Raw genomic sequence first — 25,395 nt, 5'->3', positions numbered from 1 at the left:
AAAGAAACGGGATGAACCTATTATGAAGGTCTCTACAGTCTTCAGCAAGCGGCATCTCATTTTGGCATTCTGTGTGGATGGGGTTTAGGAGCGAACCGTAGCCCCACTTAAGCTAACCCCCTACCAAAATCTCCAGCACTAAAGTGTCTATGTGTTTGAATTGAGTTGCATGCAGGCTTGCAGAAACCAGCTGACTCCCTACAGGAAATCTCAGCCCTTATGGAGAATGGGTGCAGTTTAAAATGTAACCCTTCTGCCTGTCAGAGTTGGCCGCAACAAGGGCCGGGTTCAATATCTAGGGGTTCCATTCCAATAACACAATGCAAAACCGGCTTGAGCCCCCACCCAGTGACCTGGGACAAATATATACCACCCCCGCTGGACGCCTCCAAGAGGCAATACTTCCCCTCTCGCAAGCACAGAGTCTGAGTGTAGCAAAAAGCCTTTTAATAACAGAGAGAAACAATGTGGCATTATGTTGGGGAAACACCACCAACCGCATTCATAACACAACCCATGAGCAAAAAACCCACCCCAAGCAAATTGGGGCATGTCCTTTCCCTTTAGTTCTTGAGTCCAGCAACCCAAAATCACCCAAAGTCCCAAAAGTCCAACGACCCAAAGTCTCTGTCCCTGATCAGGGCAGCCCCAGAGTTCAAAAGTTTATCTGCAGAGTTTTACCTCCCAACCTGGGTGGTGATGGGGGGGGCGGGATTAAGGGGCACCTTACGTGGTCCAAAGCTGATGGCCTGAGCTGCTCTAGACATCCGACAAACTGCTCTGCTCCACCAGCCGCTCCATTCGCTGTCCCACAAACTGCTCCGCCAGCCGCTCCACATGCTACAACGGCTCCCCCACTACTTAACACAACACTCAGTGATTTCAGCTTGTAGTAGGGGAGCCTCAGTGCTGGTGCACCATTAGCCCAAGGTGAATTCAGCTCAGCAGCCTGTAACTAGACTCCTAAGGGAATCAAAATTAGCTCTGATATTCCACAGTGGAGAGAGGCAGAAGTGCAATTAGCATGCAAAGCCCTCACTGAGAGGCCCATACCACCACATATTAATACCTATCCCCAGCCTCTCTCAATTCACAGAGTTTTGGAACCCATGTCCCTTGCCTAGCGAGTGCTCCTTAGTTCATGGCGAGTCCCTCCATCATAACAAAGGGCCAAGTACAGTTCCACTGTCCTTGATTCCCATAATCAGGGTAATAACAATTTATTCTTCCTGCCCCAATAACAGAGACACTGGGGATCCCACAGCAGCCAAAGTGACCATTTGGGCAGCTATGGCCTCATTCTAGGCGGGGTGGGTGTGCCTATGCAAATGAGATCGGCCCCTGAAATTCTTTTCCACAACTTGCCACACCTCACCACCAGATGTCAGGGTAGAGCTCATTCTGATTCTGCTTACATGAAGAATGGGTGCAGTTTCTAGGAAATCAGAACCAGCTGAAGTTAGAAGCAACTGCATGTGGGGGAAGCAAGTACAGGCAGAGAGAAAGTGAAAGTGAACAAGCTGCACTGTGGAAAGCCAGCGGGAGGGAGGAGGCAGATGCAAAGCCCTGGAGAAAGAGGGTGCAGTCTTCTAATGCAGGTATTTTCCCCTGGGGATGGGGAGGGAGGGGGAAGGTTCTCATGCCTGTGCCTATGGGGTTCTTGTTTGCCCCCTGCTCTTTCTCTCATGTATTCTCTGCTGGGTTAATGGGGCTGGGGAGGGGTCCCGTGGCCTTTCTGCTGCAGTTTAGGCCTGAGAACAAGGCTAGTCAGAGTCAATGAAGAAATCGGTGCTCACAGGAGCTCAGCGGAGCACAGGCAGGCATGGGCCCAGGAGCAGGTCCTGGGAGCAGGACGGATGCTGGGGCAGGCTGGGAGGGTGAGGGGCGGTCAGGGCTCAGGAGCAGACTGGGTGGGAGGAGTGAAGTGTTGGGGAAAGGTGCCAGGGCCGGGCTGGGGGGGATGGCCCTGAGATCACGGGAGGCAGGTCTGTATCATTTTTGGTGATGCCCAGAACGGATCCAAGTCCCCCCCACCCTGCCTAAGGCTCTGGCAGGGAGTTTGGGTGCGGGAGGGGATTTGGGGTGCAGGCTTTGGCAGGAAGTTTGGGTGTGAGAGGGGTGCTGGCTCTGGGCTGGTGCAGGAGGGGGTGCGGGCTGCAGGCTCTGGGAGGAAGTTTGGGTGCAGGAGAGGGTTTGGGGTGCAGGCTCTGGGAGGAAGTTGGGGTGCAGGAGGGGGTTTGGGGTGCAGGCTCTGGGAGGAAGTTTGGGTGTGAGAGGGGTGCAGGCTCTGGGCTGGTGCAGGGGGGTGAGGACTGCAGGCTCTGGGAGGAAGTTTGGGTGCAGGAGGAGGTTTGGGGTGCAGGCTGGGGCAGGGGGTTGGGGTGCAGGAGTGGGTGCGGGGTGTGGGCTCTGGGAGGAGGTTTTGGGTACAGGCTCAGGGCTGGGACAGGGAGTTGGGGGTATGGCAGGGGTTTTGGGGGTGCTGGGTGCGGGAGGGGGTTTGGGTGTTGGGTGCGGGCTCTGGGCTGGGACAGAGGGTTGGGGTGCAGCAGGGGGTACGGGGCTTGGGGCTGGGCTAGGGATGAGGACTTTTGGGTGCAGCAGGCAGGCTGCCCCAGGGCTGGGGTGGGGGGGCCAGAGAGGAGGACTCCCCCCAGCCCTCTCCCCGCTGGCAACAGCGAGCTCTGGGGGAGCTGAATTTGCTGGAGCCCGGAACCACGGGCCCATACACCTCACCGCTCCTGCCTGAGATCGTGGGCTGACCGGCAGAAAAGGCATCCAGCAGCCGGCTGGCAGAGCTGGGGGGTGGGAGCAGAGCTGCGAGCAGGTTAGTGGGGTAAGGGGCAAGACGTAGGCCTGGAGCAGGGTGGGGAGGCCTCAGGAGCAGGTGAGGAGATAAACACGGGGGGCAGATTCAGGAGCAGGGTGGGGGGGGTTAAAGGAGGGGTCCCAGTTCAGGCAGGTCAAGTGGGATCAATATGGGGCCCCAGGTTCAGGAGCAGGTTGTGGGGAGTTCATATGGGAGCTGTGGGTCCGCAGGCAGGTTGGGGATAAAGGTGGGGCCCTGGCTTCAGGGGCAGCTGGGTGGGGTCTTTGCCCCTGGTTTCCATGGAACCAGGATTTTGCCCAGTACAATGTAGAGTCTTTGTATTACTGGCCTCTCGGTGGCTGGAGCGAGGTTCCCCCAGGGACACAGGAGGGTTTATTGAATGGGTCTCAGACCTGTTGTCAGTGTTTGTCTCGCATTTTGAGGGCCAAAGGCATCGCTAAGATCCTAGTAGCCTATTGGTGTCGGTGCAGTTACACCAGGAGTGGACGTGGATGCCTTGTGCGCATGCACTGGATGCCAGATCAATGCAAATTGCACTAATTCCATACCATTTTCACCTGGTTTCTGACCAGCAGCCACCCAACCTTTCACCTTCCCCCCCATTCATAGCCTTGCTGAGCCTGGCCCAGCCACGTCCATTTACCCCAGGCTGCATTGGGCCCAACAGCTACATAGGAAACAAAATTAGGAGCTTTAGCAAATGGAAAAGTGCCTGTGTCCCCAGCTGGCTGCACCCAGGGGCAGTGAGTTATATGGGCCTGTGGTGCCGGGCTCCAGCAAATTCAGGGCCTGTGGGGCCCGGCTCCACCAAAGTCTGGGGCCGGGTCTCTCCCCTGGCCCCACCTGCTGCCCCCATGTGCCTGACCTGGGCAGTGGGCGGCTGCCCCCTGCAGCTCCCTCGCCAGCTACAAGGGATCGGTGCCGGGGGCAGGCTGCGGCAACTGTGGAGGGAGGGGGTAGGAGGCACATGGCAGCCCCCACCCTCGGCAGGCGACTCCGAGTCAACTCCCCGGGGGGCTTATCCTGGCTGGACCTGCTGAGCAGCAGCCTGAGGGGACTTGGGTAAGTGTCATGCTGGGGGGGCTGGGGAGAGCCCCCCACTCCCCCAGAGCTCGCTGCTGCCGGCAGGGAGAGGGCTGGGGGGAGTCCTCCTCTCTGGCCCCCCACCCCAGCCCCAGGGCAGCCTGCCTGCTGCACCCCAAACTCCTTGTCCCCAGCCCCATGACCAGCACCCCGTCCCACACCCCAACCTTCTGTCCCAGCCCAGAGCCTGCACCCAGCACCCCAGCCCCCTCCCACACCCAGCATCCCGCACCCCCTCCCACAACCCCTCCTGCACCCCAAATCCCAGCCCAGAACCCGCACCCAGCACCCAAACTCTCTCCTGCTCCCCACATCACCTCCTGCACCCCAACCCCCTGCCCCAGCCCAGAGCCTGCACCCAGCACCTAAACTCTGTCCCAGAGACCTCACCCCAAACCCCCTCCCAGAGCCATAGGCAGGTGCGTGTGAGGAGTGTAAGGGGGGGGACTTGGACACGTTCTGGGCACCACCAAAAATGGCACAAACCCGCCGCCCCTGGTTTCATAGGACAACGTGTCCCCGATAATCGGCGGCTGCCAGTGAACTTGTAACTCTCCAAGTCCGTTTGCAGGTAGTTCCCTGCTCGGACAAAGGCTGCAGCTACAGGAGGGATGGGTCCGGCCCAGTGAGATTCTCCCCTGCCAGCGGGGCAGGCTCAGGCCCTCGGCACCACTTACCCTCCACCTCCGGTGTTCACCCTCTGGGGCTGCCTCAGCGTCTCCCCACAGCTCTGGAAATGCCGCCGGATAACCCAGGGCCGAAGGAACAGCCCCACGGTTCTGGGGTGGGGAGAGCCAGGCCTGAGGCTGGCACCTCCATCCTCCAGCCCGCTAATTAATGCACCGGTCGCCCTGTGGTGAGCGGGGAGAGTAGCATCTTTTAACGGAATAAGCGTTTGCTCTCGTCTTTGCCAGGCAAAGTGCACATGGTAAAGCGTGGTTCAGCGTTGGCTCTTCTCTCCTCTTAGGGCAACCCTCCCTCCTTTGGCTTTGGACCAGAAAATCCGTTTGCCATTCAAAGGGCGCCCCGTGGAGAGGAGATTTGGGTTGCACAGTGATGCATTCAAAACTCAGCACGTGCCCGACGCGAACAGGCAGATGCAGCTTTTGCTCCGCCCCCAACACATAGCCGGGGGTTTTCTACATCTCGTGCTCCAGAATCAAAGTTTTAATTTAAAGCAAAATTCTGCCTCTCACTCTGTGCTTCGCAATCTTTTTTCATTTGCAGACCCCTAAAAAATGTCAAATGGAGGCGTGGACCCCTCTGGACATCTATTGTCTGTATATAGAGTTGAATTCTGTTCAGTCAGTTTTCGGTCTAAGTCTTTCGCGGACTCCTTAGGGTATGTCTACACTAAGAAATTAGGTCAAATTTATAGAAGTCGGTTTTTTAGAAATCGTTTTTATATAGTCGATTGTGTGTCCCCCCACACACAATGCTCTAAGTATATTAACTCGGTGGAGTGCTTCCACAGTACCAAGGCTAGCGTTGACTTCTGGAGTGTTGCACTGTGGGTAGCTATCCCATAGTTCCTGCAGTCTCCGCCGCCCATTGGAATTCTGGGTTGAGATCCCAATGCCTGATGGGGCAAAAAACATTGTCGTGGGTGGTTCTGGGTACATGTCCTCAGGCCCCCCTCCCTCCCTCCCTCCATGAAAGCAAGGGCAGACAATTGTTTCACGCCTTTTTTCCTGAGTTACCTGTGCAGACGCCATGCCACGGCAAGCATGGAGCCCGCTCAGGTAACCGTCACCGTATGTCTCCTGGGTGCTGGCAGACGTGGTACTGCATTGCTACACAGCAGCAGCAACCCATTGCCTTGTGGCAGCAGACGGTGCAATAGGCCTGAAAACCATCGTCATCGTGTCCGAGGTGCTCCTGGCCACCTCGGTAAGGTCGGTCAGGAGCGCCTGGGCAGACACGGGTGCAGGGACTAACGTAGGAGTGACTCGACCAGGTCATTCTCTTTAGTCCTGCAGGCAGTCCTATTGTACCATCTTATAGTGAGCAGGCAGGAGATGTGGATGGCATGCAGTCCTTCTGCACCATCTGCTGCCAGCCAAAGATGTAAAAGATTAGATGGAGTGGATCAAAGCAAGAAATAGACCAGATTTGTTTTGTATTCATTTGCTCCCCTGTCTCTCCCTCCCTCTGTGAAATCAACGGCCGACAGTTGTTTTGGTGAAGTCTGTCGGGGCACCTTGAAAACTTTAATGGAGATTCAGTCCTACCTGAAATACCAGAGGGAGGGATAGCTTAGTGGGTTGAGCATTGGCCTGCTAAACCCAGGGGTTTGAGTTCAATCCTTAAGGGGGCCATTCTGTGTGACAGTTGTTTTTGTTTCTCCTTGATGTAAAGCCACCCCCTTTCTTGATTTTAATTCCCTGTAAGCCAACCCCGTAAGCCATGTCATCAGTCGCCCCTCCCTCCGTCAGAGCAACGGCAGACAATCGTTCCGCGCCTTTTTTCTGTGCAGACGCCATACCATGGCAAGCATGGAGCCCGCTCAGATCACTTTGGCAGTTAGGAGCACATTAAACACCACGCGCATTATCCAGCAGTATATGCAGCACCAGAACCTGGCAAAGCGAAACCGGGCAAGTAGGCGACATCAGCGCGGTGACAAGAGTGATGAGGACATGGACACAGATTTCTCTGAAAGCATGGGCCCTGGCAATGCGGGCATCATGGTGCTAATGGGGCAGGCTCATGCCATGGAACGCCAATTCTGGGCCCGAGAAACAAGCACAGACTGGTGGGACCGCATAGTGTTGCAGGCCTGGGACGATTCCCAGTGGCTGCGAAACTTTCGCATGTGTAAGGGCACTTTTATGGAACTTTGTGACTTGCTTTCCCCTGCCCTGAAGTGCATAAATACCAAGATGAGAGCAGCCCTCACAGTTGAGAAGTGAGTAGCAATAACCCTGTGGAAACTGGCAATGCCAGACAGCTGCCGGTCAGTCAGGAATCAATTTGGAGTGGGCAAATCTACCGTGGGGGCTGCTGGGTTGCAAATAGCCAACGCAATCAAAGATCTGCTGATATCAAGGGTAGTGACCCTGGGAAATGTGCAGGTCATAGTGGATGGCTTTGCTGCAATGGGATTCCCTAACTGTGGTGTGGCCATAGATGGAACCCATACCCCTATCTTGGCACCGGAGCACCAAGCCGCCGAGTACATAAACCGCAAGGGGTACTTTTCAATAGTGCTGCAAGCTCTGGTGGATCACAGGGGACGTTTCACGAACATCAACGTGGGATGGCCGGGAAAGGTACATGACACTCGCATCTTCAGGAACTGTGGTCTGTTTCAAAAGCTGCAGGAAGGGACTTTATAACACAGAGATAAAGAACGGATGTTTGAACGCCAGCAAACATACACTGCAATGCTTTGTTCTACAATGATTCCCGAGTACGTGCTACTGGCCTGGAGTGGTAAAGTGTCCTACCATGGTGGATGGAATAAGGCTGCCCTCCCCAGAAACTTTTTGCAAAGGCTTTTGGAGTACATCCAGGAGAGCCGTGAATGCCAGGGCAAATTAATCATTAAACATGCTCGCTTTTAAACCATGTATACTATTTTAAAAGGTACGCTCACCAGAGGTCCTTTCTCCATCTGGCGGTCCGGGAGGCAGCCTTGGGTGGGTTCGGGGGGTACTGGCTCCAGGTCCAGGGTGAGAAACAGTTCCTGGCTGTCGGGAAAACCTGTTTCTCCGCTTGCTTGCTGTGAGCTATCTACAACCTCCTCCTCCTCCTCATCTTCCTCGTCCCCAAAACCTGCTTCCGTGTTGCCTCCATCTCCATTGAAGGAGTCAAACAACACAGCTGGGGTAGTGGTGGCTGAACCCCCTAAAATGGCATGCAGCTCATCATAGAAGCGGCATGTTTGGGGCTCTGACCTGGAGCGGCCGTTCGCCTCTCTGGTTTTCTGGTAGGCTTGCCTCAGCTCCTCAAGTTTCACGTGGCATTGCTTCAGGTCCCTGTTATGGCCTCTGTCCTTCATGCCCTGGGAGATTTTGACAAATGTTTTGGCATTTCGAAAACTGGAACGTAGTTCTGATAGCACGGATTCCTCTCCCCAAACAGCGATCAGATCCCATACCTCCTATTCGGTCCATGCTGGAGCTCTTTTGCGATTCTGGGACTCCATCATAGTCACCTCTGTTGACGAGCTCTGCATGGTCACCTCTGCTGGTGAGCTCTGCACTCACCTGTAGCTGGCCAAACAGGAAATTGAAATTCAAAAGTTCGCGGGCCTTTTCCTGTCTACCTGGCCAGTGCATCTGAGTTGAGAGTGCTGTCCAGAGCGGTCACAATGGAGCACTCTGGGATAGTTCCCGGAGGCCAATACCGTCTAATTGCATCCACAGTACCCCAAATTCGACCCGGCAAGGTGATTTCAGCGCTAATCCCCTTGTCGGGGGTGGAGTAAGGAAATCAATTTGAAGAGCCCTTTAAGTCGAAAAAAAGGGCTTTGTCGTGTGGACGGGTGCAGGGTTAAATCGATTTAACACTGCTAAATTCAACCTCAACTCCTAGTGTAGACCAGGGCTTAGACACTGTCTGCCTATCCCCAGGGGTCCGCAGACCACAGGTTGAGCGACGCTGCTCTAACTTACATGGCTGGAAAAAAAACATTTTAAAATGTGACCCAGTGTAACCAATGCAGCGGTATCTCCCCGAGGCTGGAGACAGCTTGAAACTGTATCTCTGGCAGGCATGAACTGCCCCATTCATCAGTGGAATGTTAACTCTGAGACCTAATGACAGCAACATAGATGTCTGCATCGTTCACTAGTTCTTCTGATCAAAGCAGGTCAGAACGAAAAGGGATGATCCTATTATGCAGGTTTCCACAGTCTACAGCACGTGGCATCTCGTTTTTGGCTTCATGTGCGGACGGGGCTTAGGAGCGTACTGTAGCCCCTTCCTCCACCCTCACCCCTGCCGAAATGTCCAGCGTCCGTATGTTTGGGCTGAATGGCATGCTGGGCTGTGGGAAACAGTTAACGTTGCACATGGAAGCTCAGTGGACAGTGGGAGTGGTTTCTATAAAAGCAGGAGCCAGCTGAGATAGCAACTGTGTGCCCAGGAAGCAATTGGCCGAGTGAGAGAAAAAGTCATTTTGTGTAAGGAGAAAGAGCCGGGTGTGCCGGCAGAGCAGGGAGCTGTGAGGGGTTGGAGAAGGAAGGTGCAGTCCTTGAATGCTGGTGATTTTCCCTGAGGGAGGAGGGGGTGTTTCCGACTGAGTCTTGTCTGTCCCTTTGGGAGTCTCGTTTGTCCCTGGCCCTTTTTCTAACGTACAGTATTTATTGGGACTGCTCAGTACCCCAAACCCTGAGGGGCCAGTACCATGCCTGGCGTACCGCGACTCAGCGGTAAGCACCATACGCAGCTAGGCCACGTAGGCGCTAGCCCTGGTGGGTCCCAGGAGCCACTCAGACACATGGCTCAGAGAAAGGGTGTTTTACCGGGGCTGGCAGGAAAGGGGAAGGTTGCAGGTACCCTAGATACAGAGCCTTCAACAGTTCCAGTTCCAGCGGTTCCTGTTTGGGTCCCTGGGGCCGTCCAGAAAGTCAGGGCTCCTTAGGCATAGTGCCTGGGGGGGCCTTCTCCTTTCCAGCCTCCTGTCCAGCAAGTAGGAGCTTGCAGGCTTCCAGGCCAGGTTCAGTCAGTGTCTCTCACTGGGGCCCCTCTGCACAGGCTCTCTGCCCACCCACAGCTGCTGCCCCATAAGTCCCATGGAGCCCTGCACCCAGCTGTGATGACCAACACACACAGCCTGTCCCACACACGGCTCGGCATATGGGTCCTGAGGATTCCCCTCTGAATTCAACTTCTCTCCAGCTCCCTGCTTGCCATGTGGCTGCTGCTTCGGCTTCTCTGCAGCCTCTGGCTTGTCATGCAGCCGTCGCTTCCAAAGAGAGCCTGGTCAATTCATGGTCCAGGACCTTCCCCTTCCCTGGCCAGCAAGAAGGGGATGTGCCGTGGGGAGGGCGCTGGCGGGAGTTGTAGTCCCCTGCTTTGCTGATCCATCACAGAATTCTCTGCTGGGTTCAGGCAGGCAAAGCAGGGAGCCCGGGACCTTTCTGCTGCAGTTTAGGTGTGAGAAAATAGCTGTTCATAAGAACAGCCCTAGTGGGTCAGACCAAAGGTCCATCTAGCCCAGTACCCTGTCTTCTGACAGTGGCCAGTGCCAGGTGCCCCAGAGGGAATGAACAGAACAGGGTGTTAAGGAAAAGTTAGCACATGTGACACCGTTTAAATGCCAGCACATCATACACCAGGAGGAGTGATCCTTAGATACTGAATCCCTGTGAAAATCCTCCTCCTTGTCTCCAGCCTGCCTTGACTCCCAGTATCTGGTTTTTGTCAGTCTCTAACTCCCTGTCTCTTGGCCTTGATGTGAGGCCTCCCATCCTGATAATAAAGGTTACTGATGCATGGCTTTAGGACCATACTGTGTAATTAACATACTGGTATAGCACGAGGAATGCACCAAGCAGGGATAGGTGGTAGATAAGAAAAGGGTTTGTTTATTGGCTAAGGTTTCCGATGCACGAGGGCAACATGCTTTGCTAAAAAGTATATAACCTTTGTATAATCTGTATTTAGGGTCCCCCCCTGGCTAGCAGGGGGGCACCACGCTTGAGCGTAATAAACTTAGTGTCTTTTAGGAACTCTGCAATTGTGGACTTTGTTTCTGTGCCTCAGCCTAGATTCGAACTGTGCGTGACCTATCAGGTATAATTCGCAGCATTTGTGTGCGTGTCCTACCAGGTGTAATTCGTAACAAGGGAATCATCAAGTGATCCATCCCCTGTCGCCCATTCCCAGCTTCTGGCAAACAGGCTTGGGACACCATCCCTGCCTATCCTGGCTAATAGCCATTGATGGACCTATCCTCCATGAATTTATCTAGTTCTTTCTTGAACCATGTTATGGTCTTGGCCTACAAAACATCCACTGGCAAGGAGTTCCACAGGTTGACTGTGCGTTGTGTGAAGAAATACTGCCTTTTGTTTGTTTTAAACCTGCTGCCTATTAATTTCATTGGGTGACCCCTAGTTCTTGTGTTATGAGAAGTAGTAAACAACACTTGCTTATCTACTTTCTCTATACGAGTCATGATTTTAGAGACCTCAATCATATCTCCAGTTAACTGTCTCTTTTCCAAGCTGAAAAGTCCCAGTCTTATTAATCTCTCCTCATACGGAAGCCGTTCCAGACACCTAATCATTTTTGTTGCCCTTTTCTGAACCTTTTCCAATTCCAATATATCTTTTTTGAGATGGGGCGACCACATCTGCACAGAGTATTCAAGGCGTGGGCGTACCATGGATTTATATAGAGACAACATGATATTTTCTATCCTATTATCTATCGCTTTCTTAATTATTCCCAGCATTCTGTTAGCTTTTTTGACTGCCGCTGCACATTGAGTGGATGTTTTCAGAGAACTATCCACAATGACTCCAAGATCTCTTTCTTGAGTGGTAACAGCTCATTTAGACCCCATCATTTAATACGTATAGCTGGGATTTCCAATGTGCATTATTTTGCATTTATCAACATTAAATTTCATCTGCCATTTTGTTGCCCAGTTGCCCAGCTTTGAGAGATCCTTTTGTAGCTCTTCACAGTCTGCCTGGGACTTAACTATCTTTAGTTATTTTGTATCATCTGCAAATTTTGCCACCTCACTGTTTAGCCCTTTTTTGAGATCATTTATGAACATGTTGAATAGGACTGGTCCCAGAACAAAGACCCCTGGGGGACACCACTATTTACCTCTCTCCATTCTGAAACTGACCATTTATACCTACCCTTTGTTTCCTATCTTTTAACCAATCCATGAGAGCACCTTCCCTCTTATCCCATGGCAGCTTACTTTGCGTAAGAGCCTTTGGTGAGGGACCTTGTCAAAGGCTTTCTGAACATTTAAGTACACTGTATCCACTGGATCCCCTTGGTCCATATGCTTGTTGACCCCCTCAAAGAATTCTAGTAGATTGGTGAGGCACGATTTCCCTTTACTAAAACTATGTTGGCTCTTCCTCAACAAATTATGTTCATCTATGCATCTGACAATATTGTTCTTTATTATAGTTTCAAACAGTTTGCCCAGTACTGAAGTCAGGGTTACAGGCCTGTAATTGCTGGGATCACCGCTGGAGCCCTTTTTAAAAATTGGCGTCACATTAACTATCCTCCAGTCATCTGGTACAGAAGCTGATTTAAATGATAGGTTAGAGACCACAGTTAGTAGTTCTGCAATTTTACATTTGAGTTCCTTCAGAACTCTTGGGCGAATCTCATCTGGTCCTGGTGACTTATTGCTCTTTAGTTTACCGACTTGTTCCAGAACCTCCTGTAATGATACCTCAATCTGGGACAGTTCTTCAGATCTGTCCCCTAAAAAGACTGGCTCAGGTTTGGGAATCTCCCTCACATTCTCAGCCATGAAGACCAATGCAACGAATTCATTTAGTTTCTCCGCAATGGCCTTATCGTCCTTGAGTGCTCCTTTCGCACCTCGATCGTCCAGTGGCCCCACTGGTTGTGTAGCAGGCTTCCTGCTTCTGATGTAATTAAAAAAAATTTTGCTATTATTTTTTGAGTCTTTAGCTAACTGTTCCTCAAATTCTTTTTTGGCCTTCCTGATTGTATTTTTACATTTCATTTGCCAGTGTTTATGCTCCTTTCTATTTTCCTCACTAGGATTTAACTAACACTTTTTAAAGGATGCCTTTTTGCCTCTCACTGCTTCTTTTACTTTGTTGTTTAGCCAGAGTGGCTCTTTTTCGGTTCTCTTACTGTGTTTTTTAATTTGGGGTATACATTTATGTTGAGCTTCTATTATGGTGTCTTTAAAAAGTTTCCACGCAGCTTGCAGAGATTTCACTTTTGGCGCTGTACCTTTAATTTCTATTTAACTAACCTCATTTTTGCGTAGTTCCCCTTTCTGAAATTAAATGCTGCAGTGCTGGGCTGCTGTGGTGTTTTTCCTGCCACAGGGATATTAAATTTAATTATATTATGGTCACTATTACCAAGCGGTCCAGCTATATTCACTTCTTGGACCAGATCCTGTGCTCCACTTAGGACTAAATCCTCTGGTGGGTTCCAGGACCAGCTGCTCCAAGAAGCAGTCATTTAAGGTATCAAGAAACTTTATCTCTGCATCCCGTCCTGAGGTGACATGTACCCACTCAACATGGGGATAATTGAAATCCCCTATGATTATTATTATTGAGTTTTTTATTTTAATAGCCTCTCTAATCTCCCTGAGCATTTCACAGTCACTATCACCATCCTGGTCAGGTGGTTGGTAATATATCCCCACTGCTATAGTCTTATTATTAGAGCACTGAATTTCTATCCATAGAGATTCCATGGTAAAGTTTGATTCATTTGTGATTTTTACATCATTTGATTCTACGCTTTCTTTCACATATAGTGCCACTCCCCCACCAGCACGACCTGTTCTGTCCTTCCGATATATTTTGTACCCTGGTATTACTGTGCCCCATTGATTATCCTCATTCCACCAAGTTTCTGTGATGCTTATTATATCAATATCCTCATTGAATACGAGGCTCTCTAGTTCACCCATTTTATTACTTAGACTTCTAGCATTGGTATATAAGCACTTTAAAAACTTGTCTCCTTTTAGCTGTCTGCCGCTACACCATGTAATTGAATGGGACTCTTTTTCATTTTACTGTTTCTGATCAGACTCTGCCTGTATTTTATCATTTTCCATCCTTTCATCTTCACTAGGACATAGAGATTCTCTATTAATGGATCCTCCCCTCAGGGATTCAGTGTAGAAATCAGTGCTTACATGAGCTCAGCAGAGCAAAGCCAGGCATGGGCCCAGGAGCAGGACTGGTGGTGTTAAGGGGGCAGGAGCTGGGCAGGCGGGTAGGGTTTTGGGGGCAGGCAGGATTCAGGAACAGATGGGGGGTGGGGTCAGGAGCAGTCTGGGGAGATTAAAGTGTCAGGAAAGGGTTCCGGGGTTCCAGGGCTAAGGGTGAGGTGCCGGAGATCCTGGTGCAGGCTGGAAGGGCTAAATGGTGGGAACAAGCAGCAGCTGAAAGAGCTAGGGTATGGGGGGTGGGTCTTGTGTCCACGAGCCAGCTGTCAAGGCTTAGGATAGAGGCCTGGGGTAGGGGCTGGTCAGCAGGGCTAAGGGGGAGGGAGCAGGTTTGGAAGCAGCTTAGTGGGGCTAAAGGTGAGGGTGGGGTTCAGAAGCAGGTTGGGGGATAAATGTTGGGTGGGGGCTGGGTTTAGGATCAGATCAGGAGGGAAAGGGGGGGGCAGCTGCAGGAGCAGAGTGGGAGGGATAAATGTTTAGGCGACAGGCCCAAGTTCAGGAATCTGGAGAGGTGAGACTAGGACTTGGTGGGCAAGGAGACTGGGTAACAACCTGCTACTGCTATCAGTTACTCAGTTATCTCAAGTGGCAGAGGTCTGTGCGGCGGATCTAAAGGTTCTGACCCTGCTGATGACCCATGTGGTCGTCAATATGATGCCAGATGATGGAATTGCCGTTGAAAAACTTTTTAAAAAAAACTTAGGAAATGACTTGCATGCACACACACAACCTATGTTAGAAGAACATTACTACGGTTGCAAAGTTAAGCACTCAGAAGGTAGGAAATGCCAGAAATAAGGTTGCCCATACAGCCTTAATGGTACAGCCTTTAATTACATGATCACATACTATGTTTTCCTACCCCTGACACAACCCCTCCCAGAGCACCTCAACAGCACCACATCACACCCTACCCAGCGCTGTAGCCAGGGTGCACTGATTTAAATCAAAGCCATTTAAATAACTGATTTTAATCCTGATTTAAATCAGCAAGCAGGAATTATTGATTTAAATAATTTTAATCTTGCTTTGCATTTGTACCTTTAGATACTTATGTAAAGAAATGTTGAGTCTCAGTGGTTGCTAACTACGAAAAACATGTTGATTTGCAATGAATTAGAGCCTTCACACTAAATTTGGTGGTACTTTTTGCTAACCAGAAGGATACACTATATCTATACAAATTTATTTAAATAATTACGTAGCCTAAGATACATTTATTTGGATTCTTAATTTTTACATTTCTTTATTATATTAGGAAAATGGTGAATGATGAATTTCTTATTTCTGAAATTGTTTAATTTTTTACTTATGATTTGTGTCAAGCTCTATTTTAATGGAAATTGGAATTCATGTGAAAATGTGCAAAAAGTGCATTTAAAGTTTTGTTCTTATTAGTTAAATAAAACTATATTAAATGTGCTGAAGAAAAACATTTATTAAAACATATTTCATATTTAAAACTGACAGATTTATTAAAGGAAGCATTATCTGTGGATAGTAAATTGAAAGATTGTTTCTGTTCATCCCAGTCTTCAGGGTTTTAGAACTAGTAGATCTCATTCTCTCACACTTAGTTTTTATTCATAGATTGGAAGAGGAAAACAAGAGTTCCTGCTTCATCAATTCCCAGTTAGTTTCTTAACTTTGAATGAACTGACCTAGTTGAATAAACTGAGATGAAGAAAATGTTCACTGCACCTGCAGAAGAAGCTACTGCTGTCAAAAGCTGGTTTAGTCCTTCGGCAAACTCTGGTTCCGGGTGCTTAGATAATGATTTCCAGCCATTCAGTGGTTTGACCTTTCTTTAAAAATTAGCCAACAAACGTACTGCTTAATATTAATTGTGTTTAATTTAAATGATTTTAATACATTATAGTAAGTTTAGGCCTTAAAATATATTTTGATAATTTCAAATATAATTTCAAATAGATTTATTTTAAAAAGAAAAATATATATTTAAATCAAACACAAAAATCCTTAATTTTATTTTATTTTTTAAAACTCATAATTTCTTATCCACCCTGGCTGTGGCTAAGCACCACATTGTAGCCCATTATATATTGCATAAGGCTGGGAATGGAGCAGGCGGAGGTAGGGAAGGAGAGACAGCTTCATGGAAGTGTGATATTATTTTTCTATTCCATTTCACAGCCATGTCTACGGGAAAAGAAAAACCCAAGAATTCAGCTCAGGGAGATCCTGCAAAGGATGAACTAGCCAAGAGACTGGAATCAGTGGGTCTGAGTGCAGAGTACTGGCTGCCTAAACTGCACAAACAACTTGGAGTTACCTCTATCCAAGCCTTGAAACACCTGCGATATGAAGACTTCCTAAAGTTAGACATACAGCACACATGGGAAAAGCAGGCCCTCCAAGAACTACTTAAGACAGACAGCAAGGCAACAATGACACAGCTGCAGGAGCAGCGCTTGGAGATGCTAAAGAAGAGGCAGGAGCAGGCTAAGTCGGCGCTGAAGGAGCTAAAAGAAATGCAGGAGAAAGGCAGGAGCCGCCCTGAGGAAGCTGTAAGAAAGAAAGAGGAGGAGCTGCGGCAAGTTATGGACATATCCCCACAGTACTGGGCACCATCTGAGAAGCCTTTGAAGGAAGTGATAGAGAATGTGCACAAACAATTAGACCTCCTGGAGGAGTCGGTGTCCCAGAGTGAGAATCTCCCTGACAAGGACCTTTTGAGATGGGCATCAGGAGGGCTGGCCCTGCAGGGCATTTACGAAACCAACAAGCTTGCAGAGATGGTGGAGAAGCGAGAGCAGCTCATAGACATCCCAGAAGGGTTCAAGCTCTTTGGTCCACAGCAAGGGCCGTTGTTTGAGAAAAAGGAGTTTTCATCTGCCGAAGCAGAGTCCTCATTCACCAGGACCATGGAAAATCTGGGCTTCAGCATTAGCGTCACAGCCAAAGGTGGGTTTGGGGGGTTTAGTGCTGAAACCAGCTCAGATTATCGCAGCTGTTCAGAATCTCAAGGAACCCACAAGTCCCATTCTGAACACACCTACATTTGCACCACCAAGTACAGCTACATCCCACTGGCCTCATGCTACTTCCCCAAGGCTCAGCTTCGACTTTCCAGTGCAGCGCTGCAAGAGTTAAAAGAGATCGAGCAGCTTTTGAGTCACACCCCAGAACCGGACAAGCTCAACATGCTGAAGAGCAGGGGCGGGAGATTCTTCAACCGATTCGGGTCTCATGTAAACCAGGGTCCCCTTCACTTGGGTGGGATATTCTGGTGGAAAGCATCTTCTGAGGGATTCCGGGCAGAGCAGCTGGACGAGGTGAAGAAACGAACATCTAATGAACTCAGCAATTATGTTGGGGGCAGCTATAGTGGCTTTGGTTGGAGCATTGCCGCTGGTGTTACTGCATCAAAATCAGGTTCTGAAGCCTCATTTCAGGGCACAGATAGAAAACAAATCCAAACAGAGATTCAGCTGTTTGTGACCAAGACAGGAGGCCCACCTGGAGTGGATTCACTCACAGCATGGAAATCTGGGCTTATGACTAGTAACAAAACCTGGAGTGTCATTGACAGAGGCTCTCAGCTGATTCCAGTGTGGGAGGTAATCCTGTCCAATCACAGAGAAGACTTTAAAGATGTTTATCAAATGAGCAGCAGCCTCACAAGGGCCTATGAAGCCCTAACAAAGCTAAGTGCAAGTCCATTGGTTGGGGAGGAGTTAGTCAGTGCAGTGGATGAGGCCAAATTGTTTTTAGAGGAAATGAAGACCTGGGAAGTCACTGGGGATGAAGAACAGCTGGTGACTCTGCTCAATTTTAAACAGAAGCTACATGAAAAAACAAAACACAGCAGGACCTGGATTGAAGTTTGCCTGTCGGATAAGGTGCTTCAGGATTTCCTGGAAAACACAGTTTCACTGTGCAAAGATTTACCTGCACAAAATACTGAATACATCAGATCTCTGCTGCGCTGCCTTCTGGACCCTCATGTCTATTCAGTTAAGAACTTCCCCAAATCTTCCTCCATTATGCAGTGGATCTTTCATGCTGAAGAAAAGCAGCAAAAATCTATCCGTGTTTCTGAATTTGCTGATTTCATTCAAGTCCTACAGGAAATGAAGAATTACATACAGGCCGTTACCTATGGGCCTAACTCCTCTCCAGCAGCAGTGGAGGAAGCAAAAGTAAAGGCCAGCTTGGATGTGAGCTTAGCTTTGGGTTCCTTGCAGAAGGCTCTACAGGGCCGAGAGCAGATAGACGTAGAGCTGTTATTGCTCTCCATTGCAGCCAGCGCAGGATACCGGGTGGACAGTCACACTTTTCAGTATCTCCTCGGGGGCCCAGAAATTAACTTCATGTTAAAGGAAATGCAAAAGGCACATGAGGGATATTTGACGCTTAGGGATCAGGATGTTTCCAGAGCTCAGGCTTTCCTCTTATTGACAGGTCTGACAGTGACAGCAGCTGAATTCAAAGACGTGTCTCCAGAGGAGAAGAACAAACGTTTTACTTTTATGAAGTGTCACCTGGGACACTTGTTGTCAGGTGAAGTAGCTAATGTCTTTATGAAGCCTAATGCATGTGATGACTGGAATGCCCTGGAAAGAGACCTAAATACCCTTGTAAAAGGAGAATATGAACCTTCCAGTAGCAATCTGCACAAACAGGATATAAAAAAAGAACTAAGGAATGTCTGTCAAAGGGCTAAGCAGATAACCCTACCAAAGCCACAGCCCCAAGCGCCACCAAATGATGGTAAAATGTCTGAAGGATTCAAAACTCAAGACTTTCTCAATTTGATCAAACGACTTGGACTTGAAAACTACTATCCAAGGAAAATGGGGATGGCAGATTTCCACGTGATTGACAAGACCTCTTTACATGACAGCCAGCCCAGCGCTGAGAGTGAACTGCCATTTCATTTTTTGCAAAAGCTGTTGATGCTGGACTATCGGGTACGGTATCTGGTTTGCAAAGATGACTGTAAAACAAAACAAGAAAGAACAAGTGCCTTGAACACGTCAAGCGAGGTGAACGAACCCTCAGATGAAACCTCAGATATCTACGAGGACTTTTTAAATGACGATGAGGGAACTAATGAGTCTGTTACACCAAGGCAGACACACGTGCACCCAATGGACATCCAGATGGCAATTTTTAATTGTGCAGATGATTTCATGAGACAATATCTTTCAACAAAGCTCGCTTTCTGCCAGTTTGCACTCCCACTTCTGGTGCCAAATCCTTGTACTTCACAAATAGAATTCCCTCTTTGGTCCCTTACACAAGTTAAAAAGAGCTGGCAACATGTTGAGAAATCAGGAGAGGAGACTAGCATTAAAAATTATAAAAATAAACTGATTTATCAAGCAGATACACCTGTGGTGTCCTTCACACGGATTGGTAATTCACCTCATTCTTCAAAGTCTAAGATCCTGAATGCTCTGCTGAGTAAGCACAAGCATAACATTTTTTTCCATCGTGATTGTAGAGGCAGCAGCAAAGATTGTCTCCTGATGAACGGTGTTGTGGAAATCTCCTGGTACTGCCCAGGTGGAAAGGATGATGACAGATTTGACAGTTGCATCGCATTCACTAATCTTCATGGGGATGCAAGAGAGCATGAGCAACAAGTCAGATTTTTACAGGAGATAGCTTCTATAAATGTGGTTCTCTTTACAACTTCTGATGAGAACAAAATAGGCAAGCAAATTGTAAGTGATTTCCTGAAATCTCCAAAGCCTTTTGTATGTCTTTTTACTGAAAAAGAAAACATTGCGGCAGGTAAATCCAATCTAAACATAAAAATAGGCATGAAGAACAGAAATGAAGCAGAATTAATTGATGAACTGTCAACAACAATCAAAGATTTATTGGCTGGTTCGAATCCCACTTGTAGTCTTGAAACCTGTGTAGAAATTGCTCACCAGCATGGTTTTCTCATTGATGAAGACAAAGAAGAGTGTAAGCAAGCCAAGTTAATGGCACAGACAGTGATGGCCCTCTTCAAGGAGAATAACTTACTGGGCATGAAGGAGAAGCTATTGCCTCTTCAAGGAGAATTATGGCACAAGTGGTGTAAGAAAGATAAGGAACTTACCCGCGTACAAGATAAAAGGAAGAGAAGCATTGAACAGCACCGGAGCCAAATTGAATCAGAGAAACGTGCTATACGACATGATCAGATAAGGAGAGCATCCTCCCTCAATGATTTAATGAGGTCGGTCCTGGAAATTCTCCAGTCCCATTCAGAGACCACCAAAAAATATTTCCTGCAGTGGTTGAAAGTATTTATGGATGACTTGAGCTCTGACCGCCTTGCAGAACTTCGCCAAAAATACCATGTCTTGTGGTCACAACTGCTGGAAGAAACAGACCCAGGAGAAAATGGTGACTCAGAAAATGTATTGAAAAGTAACTTGGAAACTGTCTCAGCTGAGATAACTGCTTCTACGATTGGCCTTGAACATATTTTGAGAGAGGTTGCTCAGATTTATGAAGCTCTTGGTACTTTGCCTCAAGAAGATCAACATTTTCTTGAACTTCCACAAATTGCAGCTGACCTGATGGCTTCAGGGTATCCCATTGAGCTGATGGATGGTGATGCTTCATACGTGCCACTGAAATGGGTGAGAGCAGTTTTTGACAAGTTGACTGAGAAGTTAGGAGACAAAAAGGTGTTTGTCCTTTCAGTGCTTGGCATCCAGAGCACTGGGAAGTCAACATTGCTAAATGCCATGTTTGGTCTTCAGTTTAGTGTCAGTGCAGGGAGATGCACCAGGGGAGCATTCATGCAGCTAATTAAAGTGGATGAGAATCTCCAACGAAGTCTGCACATTGATTATATACTAGTCGTTGATACTGAAGGGCTTCGGGCCATGGAACTAACCAGTAAATCAACACTCAATCATGATAACGAGCTAGCCACCTTTGTCATTGGTCTTGGCAACATGACTCTGATCAATATTTTTGGTGAAAACCCTTCAGAAATGCAAGATGTCCTGCAGATCGCTGTCCAGGCATTTCTGAGGATGAAGCAAGTAAAGCTCTCCCCAAGCTGTTTGTTTGTGCACCAAAACGTTGGAGAAATAACTGCAAAAGAACAGAATATGGAAGGACAAAGACGCCTCCAACAAAAGTTAGATGAAATGACAATTACTGCAGCCCAGCAAGAGTTCTGTGATGTAAACCGCTTTAGTGACGTTATCCGATTTGATGTGAACACCCACATTCATTACTTCGCTCACCTCTGGGAAGGAGACCCACCAATGGCACCTCCGAATCCCAGCTACAGCCAAAATGTGCAGGAACTAAAGAGCAAGATTCTCATGGCTGCCACAAAGGAATCCAAGGGCAGTGTTTTAAGGCTGTCAGAGTTAAGAGTCCGAATTGGTGATTTGTGGAAGGCTTTATTAAATGAGAACTTTGTTTTCAGCTTCAAGAACACGCTGGAGATTGCAGCATACAACCGGTTAGAAACAATGTTTAACCAATGGACCTGGCAGCTGAGAAGTCACATGCTAGAGCTGCAAACAAAACTGAACAATCGAATTAAGAAGAGAGAAATTCAGCATGTCACCAGGAGAGACCTTGAAGAAGAAGTTAAAGACAAATATCATGCCATCATGAATGACACAGAAAGATTCTTCACTGAGGATCAAAACAGTGAAATATTAATTCAGTGGAAAGCAAGTACTGAAAATAAACTGAATGATCTGAAAGAGTCACTGATTGATGAAACTAAGAGGAAGTCTGAAGAACTTATCAAACTGAAGAAGAACCAAAGCAAACTTGTTGAAAAGAAGTCAGAATATGAAAATGAGCTATTCAAAAGAAGCAAAGAGTTGGCTCTGAGATTAAAAGGCGAGGAACTAAGTGAAGCAGCATTGGAAGAAAACTTTGACGGCCTTTGGAAACGATGGGTCTATGAAGTATCTTCAGATGCCCCTTCTGCTGAGGAACCTGACATTAGCATGGATGTAGAAAACATTCTTCTGCAGCATTTTAAACAGGAACCCAATATAGCAGAGAAAATTAAAAGTTCCTCCTGCAAAAATAGTTTTTCTGTCGATATTTCCAAGCATATTGTCCTGAAGAAAACACTAGGCATCTTCCATAAGACTTTGGATAATTGTGATATAAAGAACATAGAGCAGGTTACAGTTCACATCATAGAGCTTGTTAAGATGAACATTGATATGAAGGAGCAGCAGAGAATGGATTATAATCAAAGTTACATTCACGAAATATTGAATGAAATAAGAAGAGAGGTGGACTCTGCAGCCAAAAACTCAAAATACACATTTAATAATGAGTACAAAATAGAGTTATCCCTGTATCTGTGCAAAATGGCAGCAGAACGGTTTGCAGACATGCACAGAGCATTTAAGAATGCAAATGATCCAACCGTCTACCTCGGAAATAAAAGAGACAATTTCTTTAAATGTTTTCAAATTTCCTGCCAAGGAGCAACCTCCATCACAACATTTGCTGATTTCTTATGCACCAAGCTTTCTGCAGCTCTCCGCCAGGCAGTCTATGACAAGACTGCCATTGACATAGTCAATGAGATGAGGTCTAACTATTCAGCCTTCAATGGCAATAGATCCAAACTGGAAACCAGCATTCTGATATCCCTGGCAGAAGAGGAAAACTTTGAGAAGTACAGACAATACATTCATTTCCCAAGGGACTTCTTAAAGAGTTTTATCAAGAAATGTGTTGATGATTATTGTTTAGACAAGAAAAATCCAAGACTGAAGAATTTCTTAAATATTTCCCTTGATTCTTTCCAGACTCTTGTTCTTTCAGCTATTCATGACTCGACTAGAGTTGTCAAAGATAAATATGGCAACGTATCCTTGTGGCTGGATGAATTTTGCAGCAGACTTGGAGATTACTTAGACCTTCCCAGAAGTGATCTGAAAAGCATTGAACATCAGGAAATAAAGGACATAGAGTTTCTGAAAGAGGCAATGAGTAAATCTTTTCCCCCGGTCCTAGAAAACCTGAAACAGGAATTTGCTGTGGTTGATATGGAGCCACTTAAACTGAAGCCTCATAAAATACTATTCGAACAGCTCTGTGGGTGCTGGGAACAGTGTCCCTTTTGCAAGGCTCTTTGCATAAACACAATACCTGGTCATGACGGAGACCACAGTGTTCATTTCCATCGTCCTCAGGCCCTGAATGGTACCCAGTGGTATGGAACAGACCAGCTTGTCATTGAGATCTGCTCTAGTCTTGTGGCAAGTGACTACTTCATGGTGCTTTGTGAAAAGAATCAAATTCCGTATAAAAATTATAGACAAGCAGGACCTGCTTATGCCAACTGGAGCATCACAGCAGACAACTCAGCACAGTCTTACTGGAAATGGTTCGTGTCCCATTTCAGGTCAATACTGGAACAAGATTATTGTGCAAAATTTGAGGGCAAAGGAGCAATCCCTCCAGAGTGGGGCCAGATTGAAAAGAAGACCGTAATCTCTGAGCTGAAACAGCTGTAACATTAGTATAGCATCCCCTATATAAAAAGGGGACATTAATGTACCAGACTTTGTTATTGTAGCCAATTAGTTTATTTTATCAGCCATTTATTATTGTGTTATTTAGTGTAATGGATCATTTATATGCTATTTTTTCTATAATTAATGTATATGCTAGTAGATTTAAATTGTAGGGTTATAGACGTGTAAGATTAACCAGTATTTAGGAGTGTTGTGTGTGTATTAGATATATAGGTGAAGCCTGGCTGGTATGGAAGGCCAACAGACTGAGGCCTGTAAGATTTTAGCTTAGCCAGACTAGGCCATAGGCTTAGGAATGCTTGGCAGGAGTGGGTGACCTACAGGTAACTCCATGCCAGTAAGGTCACAAGATTACTGTAAAAGATGTGCCAATAGGTCATGTTACGGAAAAACAGATTGCAACTGACAGCAATGTATTGTCCAAGACCACAAGACCCCTGATGGTAACATCATGGAAAGTCCTGTCCTGACCACAAGTTGCCATAGACACATGTTATGCGAAGATGCTAATGAGAATAAGGAGAACTAAGAAACAGCCTTTGAAAAATGGGGCACCCCAATATTCATGGGGTGTGGAAGTACAGATAAGGAAAAGAGGGCTGAAACCTTCATGCATATGCATAAGGTGTTAGGTGTGGTCAGAACTACAATATAAAAGAGATTCCTTGGTTGGGTAAAAGTGGGCAGACCCCAAGGGAAACCTCAGCAGGAACCATCCCTCTATCAATGATCGTCTGTTGAGAGATCCATCAGACCCTAGAATATCTTTGAGGATGTGAGTATGTCTATAGAAGTAGTTATTGCATGGGTTTCTGTATGATTTGTATAGAAATGGTGTGATAAAGCTCCGAGCCTGCATTGGTGGGTCATGCGCTTCCGGGCAGATTCAGTGGCCTCCGAAGCTTGCTAAGGCCCTCAATGTGACCTCCCTTTCTCAGTGTAGCGGCAAGGGTCACACCTCCCGAGCTACTTTCATCACAGGCCAGTATGGGAGGTGGGAAGGGGGGATACCCCACAGCCTCTGTTGCTCCTTTGAGCTAGTAGGCGCAATTCGGCCTCCTGCCTGGACCGAGGCCTGCTTCCCCTCTCAAGGGGGTCTCTGTAGAGCATGGGGGGGGGAACCCGGGCCCACCCTCTACTCCGGGTTCCAGCCCAGGGACCCTAATGATAGCAGTGGTTGGCGGCTTCCCCTTCACCACTGGAGCTGCTTTGATTCCTTGGGCCACTTCCCCATGGTCCCCTTTTTCTAGCTTCACCCTTACCTCAGGCTTCAGCAACGCTTCCTCTTCTCTAGCTCCTTTCACCGGGGCTCCCTTGAGGGAACTGGAAGAAGAGCTTTTAAGCAGTATGAGTGAGATCTTGATTGGTTCCAGCTGTCTCCATTAGCCTAATGGCTTTAACTGGTTAATTGGCATCAGGTGCCTTAACTGACCGGGAGTAGCCTTTGTTTGGCTATCCCGGGAGCAGGGACCTGCTCATCCTGAGGCTGATATACCTGCCTCCCACCACTCTCTTATATCCTTCTGGTCCGAGTCCATCACAATGGGTAATTGTAATTTTGATTATTGCTTCAGTTAAATTTGCAGTACAGATAAGACTTTGTACTTATGATTGTGTTCGTGGTCACTATCCTTGGTCTTCGTGTGTTCCTGGAGACTCCACATTTGAGAAAAATTTGGTGATTTTTCACTCTGTTGAGCTTGAAATTGGAGCAACAGGAGCTGAACCCATTGGAGCATGATACCAAATCACTACATTCAATTTAAATTAAAAAAAGGCTGCACTATAGACAGTGGAAGAGTGATTATTTCCATTGGAGCTGGTGGAATAATTCACTTAGCTCTTCTTCAACAGCATTGAGAGCCTCTTTCTGACGTCCAGGAACACGGCTGGGCTGTCCTCATGGAAAATAAAGCAAATTAAATCCTACAGAACCTGAAAGATGCAAATTTTGATAATAAAGTAATTTTATGGTATTATTAGAGTGGGGCCTGTTGTGATTATTGGGCCTAAAACTACCCCAATTGTAATCTCAAATGTAAAAGGCATGTGACGGTTCATAAGATGATACATTAAACTATAACTTTTTGCCTGCT

General features: G+C 47.6%; 1 protein-coding gene across 1 annotated transcript; it reads left to right on the top strand.

Moving 5' to 3' along the window:
* Nucleotides 1-1,410: 1,410 nt before the first annotated feature.
* Nucleotides 1,411-25,278, top strand: LOC102947575 (interferon-induced very large GTPase 1). Its single transcript, XM_037893736.2, has 2 exons — nt 1,411-1,598; nt 15,948-25,278. Exon 2 carries the CDS (start codon nt 15,950-15,952, stop codon nt 23,276-23,278), a length of 7,329 nt encoding a protein of 2,442 aa, XP_037749664.1. The 5' UTR covers nt 1,411-1,598; nt 15,948-15,949; the 3' UTR covers nt 23,279-25,278.
* Nucleotides 25,279-25,395: the final 117 nt, after the last annotated feature.

The sequence above is a fragment of the Chelonia mydas genome, chromosome 3, assembly GCF_015237465.2.
Source record: "Chelonia mydas isolate rCheMyd1 chromosome 3, rCheMyd1.pri.v2, whole genome shotgun sequence".
In the NCBI taxonomy this organism is placed as follows: Eukaryota; Metazoa; Chordata; order Testudines; family Cheloniidae; genus Chelonia; species Chelonia mydas.
The sequence above is the reverse complement of the archived record's forward strand: the minus strand, read 5'-3'. Positions and strand labels throughout refer to the sequence as shown.